This window comes from Electrona antarctica (genome assembly GCF_951216825.1).
Source record: "Electrona antarctica genome assembly, chromosome: 16".
Taxonomy (NCBI): domain Eukaryota; kingdom Metazoa; phylum Chordata; class Actinopteri; order Myctophiformes; family Myctophidae; genus Electrona; species Electrona antarctica.
Window position 1 is genome coordinate 31,719,283 of NC_136797.1, and position 14,729 is coordinate 31,734,011.

The 14,729-nt window shown below is 46.0% G+C and overlaps 1 protein-coding gene across 1 annotated transcript in view; it reads right to left on the bottom strand.

Moving 5' to 3' along the window:
• Positions 1-14,729, bottom strand: part of pappaa (pregnancy-associated plasma protein A, pappalysin 1a) — a gene marked incomplete at both ends in the record, with an annotated part of 94,638 nt that overhangs the window by 38,380 nt on the left and 41,529 nt on the right. Inside the window, 2 exons of the mRNA XM_079523991.1 lie at positions 2,783-2,979; positions 4,200-4,510. Of these exons, the coding sequence (XP_079380117.1) occupies positions 2,783-2,979; positions 4,200-4,510 (508 nt within the window). The remainder of the gene's footprint in view (positions 1-2,782; positions 2,980-4,199; positions 4,511-14,729) is intronic.

The window sequence follows — 14,729 nt, forward strand, 5'->3', positions numbered from 1 at the left end:
AGTTTAGTCTTTCCACAACTGAGCATATATATATATATATAATACATACAGTACATATTACATACAGTACATACACGCGCGTATCGTCTTTCTATCTTGCATGATATGCATGCTTGCCCATATCGCGTCTTATCAAGCACTTTTGCTTCTCTCGTGAACCGTGCTGACATCGGCTAGATGGCACACAACACACGGCAGCGCCACGGAGAGTGCGAGCTTTCTATAGTCAGCACATTCCGTGAAAAGCAAAGCACTAAACTCTCACACAGGCCGTGTGCAGATAACGCCATCAACAACCCCGTTGTTTTGCCCTTGCTGCTTTGTGGAACAACGCAGATGGGGGGGGGGGGGGGGGGGCAGTGACAAAGTACACTAGCTTGAGTATACTGTCCTTAAATCAACCAAGACCTGAGGCCGATTCTACCAATGCCTTCTAAATCAGTCAACTTTTTCGTGCCGCAGACCCGTAAAATGATTATGTATTTGGCCACCAAAAGCTCAATAGGGCAATGCACTGATAAGGAAAATGTGCTCGCCCACAACACTCTGGGGGGGCATTTAAAGCCTTTTGACCTGAGATCAGATTCTAAAAATGTCTTCTACATCCTGACAGTTTTCTGAAAAAGCTATGTTTCTATGTCAGTCGTTCTTCGATTTTTCAAAAATAGCGGACCTACAAGTTCATAGCTTGTAGATCTGCTATTTTTCAATAGCTAAAGCATAACATAATGCTAACACCAAAAGGGGTTCCCACCCAAAATGGGTTAAAGCATTTATCATAAAATGATTATGTATTTGGCCACCAAAAACTCAATAGGGCAATGCACTGATAAGGAAAATGTGCTTTGTAATTTCTACTTTTGAATACTTAGTATAGTATTCAAGTACAAATTTGACTGAGTGATGTTCATTCGCACTGTAGTTGAGTATTAGTTGACCTATCGTCTGGAAACCTCAAATGTCCAAAAAACTGCTACTTTTGAGGATTCAGGAAATTAAAAACGAAAGCATCAAAAGGTAGAAGATCTTCTCGCCACATTTCGAGCTTGCAGATCTGCTACTTTTGATGCTCTTGTGACGCTGTAGTAGTAGCTCAAGTAGGGCAATTATTTACGAAAAAAGTTAAAATATACATATATATATATATTATATTATTACGATATACAGTAGCAACGCTGTACTGTGACTACTGGGGTTTTTTTTTTTTTTTTTAAATGTATTTTTATTGAGGCTTTGAGATTTCACAACTGTTCAATCACAATTCAATGTATATAGAACCACATTTTTCTTTTTTCAACATAACATAGGAAAACAACAAGAACCACAATACAGACATTACAATGCACAGACAAAAAACAAACACAAACAAAAAAACAAAAACAAAACGAGTACACCACAGTCTTGACATGATTACATTACAGGTCACCAGAGTCTTTGTTATTCACTACCGTTCAATAAGGTACATTGAAGCACAGTCTAGAAGGGTCCACTGTATCTAAGACTGGTTCCCATACACTACTGGGGTTTTTGAGTACTTTCCCACACCAGTATTGGTTCTGAAACCTTTTACACCGCGACCCAAAAGAGAAATGAGATGTTTTGCCCGGGACCCAAACTAGTGAAAATGCTTTTTTAAATATATATTTGAAAAATGATATTAATTAAAAACTAGATGTAGAAAACGAGACCCAGTGTTTGGGAAGCACTAGTCCACACCACACACCACACACTGGATCTCCATGGAACACAAGAGGACGAAAACAAGTGTGGCGGTGCAACGCGGGATGACCCGTGCGACCGCAGGAAACGAATGTTGGGCAGCAGATAGACGCTGTAGGAGCAGCGTCTGCTCGCCCACAACACTCTGGGGGGGCATTTAAAGCATTTATCAGGACATACCAAAAGCATATTTTTGTCAATGTTTTTCGGAGAGGAAATCTAACACCTCTTCTTGTCTTTATAGAAGTCCCATAAATACATGGGACCGCACACTCGTCCGGCCAGACGAAAATAAACACTGTCCACAGTGGAAAACATCCAGCTTAAACCAGAGTAGAGCCCCCGATGCCAGAATGTTTTGTCCGATTCCGCTTCCCCATTTTGGAGAGTCCCAAGCGAGCGATTATGGATATTGACCGATATTTTGTCCCCAAAAAAAAAGGTGCCTCCCAAGTTGTGTGATGCCCGGGAATAGAACCCAGGTCTACCGCATGGAAAGCCAATATCTTAACCGCTAGGCTAAAGGGGAATTCCCCCCTTGGCTGGAGGAGAAATTAGGCTTTTGGTCATCAGGCAGAGGCTTTGAGCCATCGCTCCTGAGTATGACATTCAAGTTAGATATTTCTCAAAATGTAAAACATATGTGGAAAAACAAATGCCTGGAGTTACAGTACTTCCTTGGCCCGCTGACAGCATGCCAAGGAAATTTGGCGCTGATCGGTCCAGTGGTTTATGAGATTAGCCCCGGACAAATAAACAAACAGACAGACAGACAGATATACATACATTACAGACAGACCCACTTGTATGTGTCTTCCGTCTTACAGAGCCACGCCATTTAAAAAAGAAAGAAAATTGATTATGTTTGATGCAGGAATTATGTATTTTTAAGTGAATTGTGTCAGATGCCTGAGGAAGGTCCAAGACCTAAACGTTGCCTTAATAAAAAATTGAAAATGGATGGATCGATGGATGGATATCTAAACGCCTGCTATACCAACACACATGTCCCTCGAATCGATGACAAAAAGGGGGGGGGGGGGGGGGGGGTCTGGTCACCTACCTGTCCGTATATCGTCGGGCGGAGTCCGTCAGGATCAGGCCGTGCGGGGCGTGCGTGAACGGCGGCCGGCGCAGCAGCCGGTAGCGCAGCGGCCGGCAGTGGCGGCACAGGGGGCAGTCGGGCCGCGACGCCAGCAGCGTGGCGTCGATCTCCAGGTGCTGCTCCATGGTGAAGAACTGCACGCCGTACACCTCCTCCTGTAACACGCCGGGATGGGACCATGTATGGACAATGACACGTCACCATTATTACGTCAAGAATAGCTGCGCCAACGATATTATCGCTATATTATCGCTATTATGTGGTTCGGGCATCTGGTTAAGATGCCTCTCGAGCGTCTCCCTAGGGAGGTCCTTGAGGCACGTCCCGCTGGGAGGAGACCCCGGGGAAGACCAAGGCGCAGTTGGAGGAAACACATCGACTCACTGGCCTTGGAACGCCTCGGTTCACAAGTTCACAACGTGTTGCGTTGCAACGTGTTGTGAACTTGTAGATCTGCTATTTTGGGGCGAATCCTTTACAGGTCAATTTTATCAAGTATAGATGGCCTTTTGTTAACCACTTCAATGCAGTATCCATATTCTATGGGCAATGCCAAAAATAGCAGATCTACAAGCTCACAACGTGTTGCATTGCAACACATTGTGAGCTTGTAGATCTGCTATCCAAAGATGTTTAGACATTTTACACATTTGCAAACTTGTGACATAATGCATAACGAGTACTTTTGGTATTTCAAGTACATTTTGAATCCAGGACTTTCATACTTCTACATTGCATTATTGATACTTTTACTTAAATAAAAATTGCGAGTACTTTTTTTTTCTTCCCACCACTGCGATTATCGTCCCATATCCCAGTAACATGTCATTGTTCCAACCTCCCGTTAGTCCGACCGATTACTAACACTATCCCAAACCTCTTCCCCCGGCCACGTAAGTCGCTAACCCTAACCTCAGTCTTAACCGGCCACGCAGGTCGCTACCCCTAGCCTCAGTCTTAACCGGCCACACAGGCCGCTACCCCTAACATCAGTCTTAACCGGCCACGCAAGTCGCTACCCCTAACATCAGTCTTAACCGGCCACGCCTCAGTCTTAACCGGCCACGCATGTCACTACCCCTAGCCTCAGTCTTAACCGGCCACACAGGTCGCTACCCCTAACATCAGTCTTAACCGGCCACGCAAGTCGCTACCCCTAACATCAGTCTTAACCGGCCACGCAGGTCACTACCCCTAACCTCAGTCTTAACCGGCCACGCCTCAGTCTTAACCGGCCACGCATGTCACTACCCCTGACATCAGTCTTAACCGGCCACGCAGGTCGCTACCCCTAACCTCAGTCTTAACCGGCCACATAGTTCAGACTAACGGGATGTTGGTGGGACTTATGGGCAGCCCCCCCCATATCCCTTACCTCCACGCTGTCCAACCGTATGGTGAGCGGCGCGTCGCAGAACACGTTGCTGGGCCCCAGCGACAGGTTGTTGCCGCCCACCGTCAGCAGCAGGATGTTGTGGATGGCGGGCAGCGCCAGCGTCTCCTCGGGGCTGAAGAAGGTCACCCAGACGGTGAGTGAGTCGGGCACCAGCGCGCGCGCAAACCCCAGCTGCAGCATGCAGCCCTGCAGCGGGCACTCCGAGAGGCCCACGGCACCCTGCTCGATGCCCGAGTTGGGGCTCCAGGTGCGCACGCTGGGCTCGCACACCTGCTCCACGTCGGGCGGGCCTGTGGGCGGAGCCAGAGGAGGGAGGATGGTTATTATCAAAAATGTGATCGAGCCTTTGCATTTGTGGCATCTACCCTTTGGAATGATTCACCACCTTGCCTATATGAGTCAGTCGATGCATTTAAAAAGCTGCTAAAGCACGTCACTTTGTGCACGCACTGTGAAACTTGTACGTCTGCTATTTTTAAACATTTCTCAAAAAATATTGAAAAATGTTGACTAAAACTTGAAAATGTGTGATAGCTACTGATTTGGAAGGCTTTTGTAGAATCGGACTCAGGTCTTAGTGGTTTGTAGGTTTGATTGATTGTTTGTTTGTTTGATTTATTGATTGATTGCTTTATTAACAGTTTGCACAAAGTACAGAGGTACAGTACAATAACACTAAAAGGATAACACAAATGGCCCTGAGGGCTTGTTTCCATTGTGGTCCTATAGGTGGTCTCCTTACTCTCCCAATGAGACATTTAGACCCTGGTATTGTAAGGTTTAAAACCTACTGGTTGACAAGCAGTCCTGCCTGAAGCTCATGAGAGATTCCACTCTTGTAAAAGCGGCAGATATTATGAGGTCTCCCAAATTAAAATAAGACTCAGGATTTGTATGTAGTTAAAGACAGCCAAGCCCCAGATGGTGCACGGGGAAAATGAACAAACACACAAACAGACAAACAGGGTGTGTTTAAAAAAAATACACAACAAAGACCGGATTGGTCCTCGCAAATAACAGTACAAAGACTTGTTTGTCTGAATAAATAAACAAATCGTTACTAAAGATAAAGCCACCGGCCAACAACTCTTTGAAAGCCATAAAAACTAACCAGAAAAAAGAAAAAAAATAACAACAGTAAATTTATGGTCAATTATAAACTTAACAGCTGTTATGACGGCTGAATGCGGATCAAGAGTTGACGTCAACAGTCTCATTAGTTTATCTAAGAGTCTCCCTGTCCGTTTAGCGTCGAGACAAACATGAAACGGAGTTCAAAAACTGTCAGTCCAGATGGAAAGAGGAAAGGCAGAGCTCGGCTGAGTACCTTTCTAGAGCGGAGGCCCCCTGACAGGCCTACTCGCTTCGGCACGCGATCCCCTAAACCTCCTTTCTAGAGCGGAGGCCCCCTGACAGGCCTACTCGCTTCGGCACGCGATCCCCTAAACCTCCTTTCTAGAGCGGAGGCCCCCCGACAGGCCTACTCGCTTCGGCACGCGATCCCCTAAACCTCCTTTCTAGAGCGGAGGCCCCCTGACAGGCCTACTCGCTTCGGCACGCGATCCCCTAAACCTCCTTTCTAGAGCGGAGGCCCCCTGACAGGCCTACTCGCTTCGGCACGCGATCCCCTAAACCTCCCCGCGAGTGAGACGCAAGAACAAATATAGCTGCAAGCAGCGATAAGACGGGACCAAGCAATAAGCCCTTTTAGGCTGCTCAACAGTGCCACTTTAGGTCACCCAGCGGTATTCCAGCTGTTCGTATGACAGACAGACAGACAGACAGACAGACAGACAGACAGACGAGGTATGAGTTATGCCTGTTCAAAGTGCCTGTTATCGCATTTTCAAACGATTGCTATAGCGCCCCCCTTTGGCCAATCGGAGTAAGACTGGTATCAGTGCTATTTGGCATGACCCTCTACCATACTGTAAAGTTTCATAAACATGTGGGGCAGAAGAAGAATTTTCATAAAACTGCAATTTTCGTTAGCTCACTAAACCATTTTTTTACCATATAGGTCAACAGTTCATGTGTAGAAATTTCCGTGCATTTTGATCAAATATCCCGGGAGGAGATCGATTTGAACTGTTTTTCATATAATTAAAAATGGCGGGTGATCTAAAGGTCAGAGGTCAGAAGTTTTATTGCTGACGGTCAAACGGTTGAGCTATGCCTGTTCAAAGTTTTAATTTTCAATTGAGTGCTATAGCGCCACCCTTTGGCCAATGGTTGTGGGCTTCGCGTCCTCTACCATATTGCCAAATTTCACAAAAACCGACTGCACGATTAAGCCAGAACTGCTATTTTTGGCGGAAGGAGAAGAAGAGGAAGAAAAAAACAGACAAATACAATAAGGGACCAAATCCCCTTCGGGCTTGGTCCATAAAAAATTGGCGCTCATGAACCGAAAACAGTCAATCTACAAGCTTACGTCGTGAGCTTGTAGATCGACTATTTTCTGTCGCACGCGCCAATTGCACCCACAAGTACAACTCGTGTTTGTGCGGCCGCGCAACTCCAGCCATATTTGGAGTCGGCGCACCACAGCTCACTCGCATTATCCCGAGTGACGTAGGCTTCAACATTCATCAAGCGAGGGGGCTTTCGAGAGAGCCAGCGCAGAGCGCGGCAGACACTGTGTTCTCCCTCCATTTCCTTTTGTTGGGCTTCCAAACTGGCAACCAACAAAGCCATTTGCTAACCTCATTTCTGGGCACTGCGCAAAAATTCCAGTGTTTAATCAAGTGAGCACTGAATGTGGTTTCCAGGCCACATTATCTCAACACATTTATTATTATAAGTGTGTGTGTGGTCAGTGCAAGAAGGTAAGTTAAAGGAGGAGGAGAAAGGAGAAAAAAGGAGGGGAGAGAGAGAGAGACAGAGAGAGAGAGAGAGAGAGAGAGAGAGAGAGAGAGAGCCAGAGAGAGAGAGAGAGAGAGAGAGAGAGCCAGAGAGAGAGAGAGAGAGAGAGAGAGAGAGCCAGAGAGAGAGAGAGTTGAGATAATCAAAAGTTGCCTCGCTCTTACTCCCTGCTCGTGTAGTCCTGGCATTCTGGGGTGAGTTTTTCATTGAGTTTGCAGGGAAAGGGAGATGCAGCCACTGAAAATATTTTGTAATGTCAGCTGTTATGATGGGCCGGTTCTCCGGGCCCTGGCTCCGCTACTAATGGCTAATGTGGTCGGAGATTTAAGAGGAGACAGAATAGGGGTGTCATCCACTGCGAAACCCAATACAATGTAAACCATTTATTCAACGTGCAAAAGATGCTCTTAGAGTTTTGACTTCATTCCCTAAGATCTAACTTGCCCAAGAGTATAATACAAGCTTTCTGGTCCTCATACTGTACATCACTGGCTTCCCCTTTGCATTCTACCAGTTGCATCTCCACACTCATACTGTACATCACTGGCTTCCCCTTTGCATTCTACCAGTTGCATCTCCACACTCATACTGTACATCACTGGCTTCCCCGTTGCATTCTACCAGTTGCATCTCCACACTCATACTGTACATCACTGGCTTCCCCGTTGCATTCTACCAGTTGCATCTCCACACTCATACTGTACATCACTGGCTTCCCCTTTGCATTCTACCAGTTGCATCTCCACACTCATACTGTACATCACTGGCTTCCCCGTTGCATTCTACCAGTTGCATCTCCACACTCATACTGTACATCACTGGCTTCCCCTTTGCATTCTACCAGTTGCATCTCCACACTCATACTGTACATCACTGGCTTCCCCGTTGCATTCTACCAGTTGCATCTCCACACTCATACTGTACATCACTGGCTTCCCCTTTGCATTCTACCAGTTGCATCTCCACACTCATACTGTACATCACTGGCTTCCCCGTTGCATTCTACCAGTTGCATCTCCACACTCACACTGTACATCACTGGCTTCCCCGTTGCATTCTACCAGTTGCATCTCCACACTCATACTGTACATCACTGGCTTCCCCTTTGCATTCTACCAGTTGCATCTCCACACTCATACTGTACATCACTGGCTTCCCCGTTGCATTCTACCAGTTGCATCTCCACACTCATACTGTACATCACTGGCTTCCCCTTTGCATTCTACCAGTTGCATCTCCACACTCATACTGTACATCACTGGCTTCCCCTTTGCATTCTACCAGTTGCATCTCCACACTCATACTGTACATCACTGGCTTCCCCGTTGCATTCTACCAGTTGCATCTCCACACTCATACTGTACATCACTGGCTTCCCCATTGCATTCTACCAGTTGCATCTCCACACTCATACTGTACATCACTGGCTTCCCCGTTGCATTCTACCAGTTGCATCTCCACACTCACACTGTACATCACTGGCTTCCCCGTTGCATTCTACCAGTTGCATCTCCACACTCATACTGTACATCACTGGCTTCCCCTTTGCATTCTACCAGTTGCATCTCCACACTCATACTGTACATCACTGGCTTCCCCGTTGCATTCTACCAGTTGCATCTCCACACTCATACTGTACATCACTGGCTTCCCCTTTGCATTCTACCAGTTGCATCTCCACACTCATACTGTACATCACTGGCTTCCCCTTTGCATTCTACCAGTTGCATCTCCACACTCATACTGTACATCACTGGCTTCCCCGTTGCATTCTACCAGTTGCATCTCCACACTCATACTGTACATCACTGGCTTCCCCATTGCATTCTACCAGTTGCATCTCCACACTCATACTGTAAATCACTGGCTTCCCCTTTGCATTCTACCAGTTGCATCTCCACACTCATACTGTACATCACTGGCTTCCCCGTTGCATTCTACCAGTTGCATCTCCACACTCATACTGTACATCACTGGCTTCCCCTTTGCATTCTACCAGTTGCATCTCCACACTCATACTGTACATCACTGGCTTCCCCTTTGCATTCTACCAGTTGCATCTCCACACTCATACTGTACATCACTGGCTTCCCCGTTGCATTCTACCAGTTGCATCTCCACACTCATACTGTACATCACTGGCTTCCCCATTGCATTCTACCAGTTGCATCTCCACACTCATACTGTACATCACTGGCTTCCCCGTTGCATTCTACCAGTTGCATCTCCACACTCATACTGTACATCACTGGCTTCCCCTTTGCATTCTACCAGTTGCATCTCCACACTCATACTGTACATCACTGGCTTCCCCTTTGCATTCTACCAGTTGCATCTCCACACTCATACTGTACATCACTGGCTTCCCCTTTGCATTCTACCAGTTGCATCTCCACACTCATACTGTACATCACTGGCTTCCCCTTTGCATTCTACCAGTTGCATCTCCACACGCCACGGCGCTCTGCGTGCCTCCTCGCGCAACATTGGTCTGTGCTCTGGCACCAAGTGGACTCCTTTCACCACCTTCAATATGCTTGCATTCTTTTATTTACCTTATTTCCCCCTAGCATCGCACCAGCTTCCGTTTCTGAAAGCCGCCATTACTCACTCCGTCCGTCTATACTAAAGTCCATTTCTCTTCAGAAGCGTAAATATTGTAACCACAGCATAACATCACAAATGATCCCAGAATGTCTGCGTTCTGTTCAATCACCGTGGATGCAGCCAACATGCGTGTCACGGCCGATCACTAGACACACGCGGCGCCGCAGTGCAAGGCATGTTGGGTCACAGGTGCATGATGGGAAACCACATCTTTTATTATTTTAATAATGATGATTCTAGATGTGAGCACGCCAAAGGCGCGTGAACCTCTAGTCATACAACTGTCATACATTAGCCAGTCTACAGCGGTGGTGGAAGTACTCAAATGTTTTCATTAGGTAAAAGGTGTCAGTGCTGCAATGTAGCTATACTATATAAAAGTGAAAGTCCGGAAATAAAAGTTTACTTCAGTAAAAGTACAAAAGTATTGGTATCAAAATGTACTTAAAACACCAAGAGTAGAAAGTACTCATTATACAAGATGTCCAATTTCACATGTTTTCAAATGAATAAAGAATTGTAGAGTAAACGTACATTTGCTGAGTAGAAGTACAGAATTTGTTAAATACCCCATTAAAGGAAACAATATCTCAAAAGTATAAGTACTTAGTTACTTCTTTGCTGTTTTCCCGCCCTCTAAATAACAGGGATGCCAGGTTGAAAGTGGTTAAGCAATTCAAACCCCAGCCATCTGCAAAGTGTTAAGACAGAAAAAGCTACCTGTTCTGGGTAATAAAAATGTGCATGCATCTTCACCAGAGATTCAAAGAATCACATTTTAATTTCTCTGGGTTGCTCAGACGTACGTACGTACGTACATATATACGTACGTCTGAACGTACGTAGGCAGTGGAACATATGCTCCCAGAAAACCTTCATTTCGCCTGAACGCGCTGCTACATAAACAAGAGGCAGATTGACCCAGAAGTCCCTCGGAGGCAGTAGAGAGGCCCTAAAAGTGACTAAATCGCCCCAGACCTGTGCTTTTGAATATGAGTCCTTGCTTTCTCTGTTGATTAGCTAATCCCATCTGGGTATTAGGCTGTCTGCGAAAACACTCCTTCAAGGAAAAAGAGGTGAGAGACACAGGGCGTCATTCCAGCTTAATTGCAGCCGAGGTTGAATGCGGGCCATTGTGTCTGTGTGCCCAAGGCCCTTCTTCATGGCTGGGCTACTCTAGACCCAGTGCTTCTCAAAACTTCTTTGACTCGGGGCACCCCTGTAAATAACTGTCTTCGTCCAAGGCAGCCGTGAAGTACATCGTTACTTTATAATAGAACCTTACATTTATGTCAGATTACGGTTCATGAATATGAAAATATCTTTCCCCCTGAGATACAGTATGTCACGAGGAAAACTTCAGAGAAAATCAGTTTCCATGATGCAGTGCAACTCCGTTCTAGAGAGTCTAAGTGATTAAACTGAAGTGACTTTGAGAAAGCCTGCTCTAGACCAGGGGTTCTCAACGTTTTTGGCCGGGGACCCCCGGAAATGCTTTGGCAATGTCTCGGGACCCCCGCCCCGCCCCCTCCCGACCCCCAATATAAATTGACTGCTACAATAACCTTAAACCATTTTGGGCGGGAACCCCTTTTGATGTTTTAAGCATTGTTATAATTTAGCTATTGAAAAATAGCAGATCTACAAGCTCATAGCGCGCCACCGAGTGGCGCGCTATGAACTTGTAGGTCTGCTATTTTTGAAAAATCGTGAAAATAAAATTTTAAAAAAGATCTTTTTTTTTTTTTTTTTAATAATTTGGGGACCCCCTAAAATAATTTGGTGACCCGCCCGAGGGGTCGCGACCCACGGGTTGAGAACCCCTGCTCTAGACTGAGTGGAGGCACGGAAGGCTGGGGAAAGGTGTGTGGACCGGCCCGGGGCGGGGCGGGGCGGGGATACAGACGGATGCTCATTGCTCCCGCTGCATGCATACACGGGGCTCTATGGCTCCCCAAGCAGAACAGAGGCTGCTGTGAATGCAGAATCTGGAGTGGATGCTCACAACATACTATACACCAGGGGTTCTCAACCCGTGGGTCGCGACCCCTCGGGGGGTCGCCAAATTATTTTAGGGGGTCCCCAAATTATTTTAAAAAAAAAAAGATTTTTTTTTAAAAAATTCTTTCACGATTTTTAAAAAATAGCAGACCTACAAGCTCATAGCGCGCTCGGTGGCACGCTATGAGCTTGTAGATCTGCTATTTTTAAATAGCTAAATTATAACAATGCTTAAAACACCAAAATGGGTTCCCGCCCAAAATGGTTTAAGGTTATTGTAGCAGTCAATTTATATTGGGGGTCGGGAGGGGGCGGGGCGGGGGTCCCGAGACATTGCCAAAGCATTTCCGGGGGTCCCCGGCCAAAAACGTTGAGAACCCCTGCTGTACACAATGAGGCAAGACAAGAACTCAGACTTCAGAAGTATGAGTGATTGTACTCGACTAAGGAGCCAGAACTTACATGGCCCGTCAATGCAGTGGAAACCCAGTCTGGCTCATTGAACAACAGGGATTCACAGTTTGTATACCTGCCCGCAGCTACAAATATGGCTGATAGGAAACATGTGACATGTTGCATGTCACATGAGGGTCTGTTGACTGATTAGGACAGATGAAGAGCTGAAGAAACAGTCACTACTGTCTTAGGACAGTGCTATAGGCATAACCGAGCAAACAAAGGAAGTAAAGTAGATTAAATAATACGCCATAATCATGTGAGTCCTCACTAAAGATTTCAAAGGTTAGTTTCTTAGAACACAGCTCATGGAGAAGAGTTACTAAAAATACCTAAAAGATACACTGCCTCTGGCTTATACAGTAGGATTCAACTACTTCTACCATTTTCAGTAAGTCAGTCTCTCTCTCTCTCTCAGCCCTGGTGAACAGCTGATGGCAGCAGTGTATCCCTCCATGGTGCTGCATAGTGTGATGGTAAACATAGCAGTAGGGAGGAATATGTCTGGACATGCACTCTGGGCTTTCTAAGAAGGGGCTGGCCAAACGCTGATGACTCACTCACACACTTTTGCACACACTCGCTCACACAGTAGCTAGACATTCAATCCACCGTGCGCCCCCGCACGCGCACAGACATGCACGCACACAAGGCTGGGGTGGGGATTGTGTGTGTGTGTGTGTGTGTGTGTGTGTGTGTGTGTGTGTGTGTGTGTACAGCTACTGTACATACACACTGATGTACACACATACACACTCACGCACACACGTCAGGAACGCACACACTCACGGGTATGCACACATGCGTGGAGACAAGGACACAAACACGCACACCAATACAAGTAATGTATTTCGCCGCCTAACTTTTGTTACTATTCACTAGTCTACAGCTGTTCGATATAGTGTGTTTGCAAGCTTGATCTGCTATTTTTAACATTTCGAACATTTCGTGTGAAATGGTAATTTGGTACATTGAGTATATTTTGAAGCCAATACTCGTGTATGTTTACTCGAGTAACATTTTAAATACAGGCCTTTTTCTTGTAACAGTATTTCTATATTGTGGTATTGCTACTTGTACTTTGAGTACATTACACACACACGCCCACATGCACACATGCAAGCACAAGTGCGCCCATGTACACAAAAAACACATGCGTACACAAACACGCACGCACGCACGCACGCACGCACGCACGCACACACACACTATGTTCTGGTTCTATGTTCTGGTTCATAGATAGCTTTATATAGAGCAACTATTTTCAAGAATGCGTCAGGGAATTCCACCGACATGAGACGATGGAATAAAGCAAACACTGATAAGTTATACTGCTAGTAGGATTTACTCCATTATTGTGCAGAAAAGAACACAGTCACGTCAGTGTGATCTTAAACAGGCTCCACCAAACTGACACTGAGGAGTTAAGACTTAAGAGCAGTGGGCTCTCAAACCTTTTCATTCTCAAATTGAGCCCCCACCTCAAGGTGTTTATTTTGTATTTTATTTTTTATTTTGCCCAGAAGAGATTTGTCTTATGGCGTTGGTAGACTGGACTCACTGGAAGATGACGGCATCTTTTTTTGTTACGCTGATTGGCTGAAGGGGTTGTCTGTCAACACTGTAGTCCCGTAATCAGAGTCGAGTTCTTTGACATGGCCGAAGAAAGGTAGAAAAGGTGTATCGAGCAAATCATTAGCTCACAGTCATTAGACTGTGAGCTTCTGTTCATGAGCGGTTCTCACTACCCTCTACCATTCTGCCCAATGTGGTGTTTTAGTTTTAGTCATCATCTCTTTGACTATGGCAGATAGTGATGTTGGAGTCATAATGTAACAAGCATTCTGATTGGCTGAGTTCGGAGGCAATAATGCACGGTGAATCCGCAGTATTAGGAGAGCAGAGTTCTCTCCTCCATGTCATCAGTGCCAATATAAATTCCAAAAAAAAAAATATATATATATATATATTTTACTAATCGAAAAGGAAATCAATAGAACAATGACTGAGAAGATAGGAAGCTCGGTCTCTCTCGTGGGGAATGAATGGGGCATAATGATTTAAAACAAACGTAGGGACGGTAGCTTTACCGTCCATTCATTCATACATACACACTGCTGCTTTCAATCATCTCCAGGGTCCTCCCCTTGTGAATGTCACTAACCACATGCAATTCTCTTAACTATCTTGGGTGGTTTCCACGAATCCCCCCCCCACACACACACACACACTTCCATGTGTGTTCTCTCTCTCCATCCCCCCCCCCTCCCCCGCCCTGCCTATTCCCCCCTCCCTACAGCCATATTTCTCTGGGGTATGGAGTCGTAAAGATTTACGAGGGGTGCTCTCTTTTTCTCTCTCTCCCCCACCTCTCTCTCCCCCTCTCCCTCTCTCTCTCTCTCTCAGTGTTTCCAAGTCAAGTGGTGTGAGGACACAGACCTCAAGTCCTTTAGAAAACAGGTGCCAATTGTGTGTGCGTACGTACACACACGCGCGTAATTCACACACACACACACACACACACACACACACACACACACACACACGCACGCACGCACGCACGCACGCACGCACGCACGC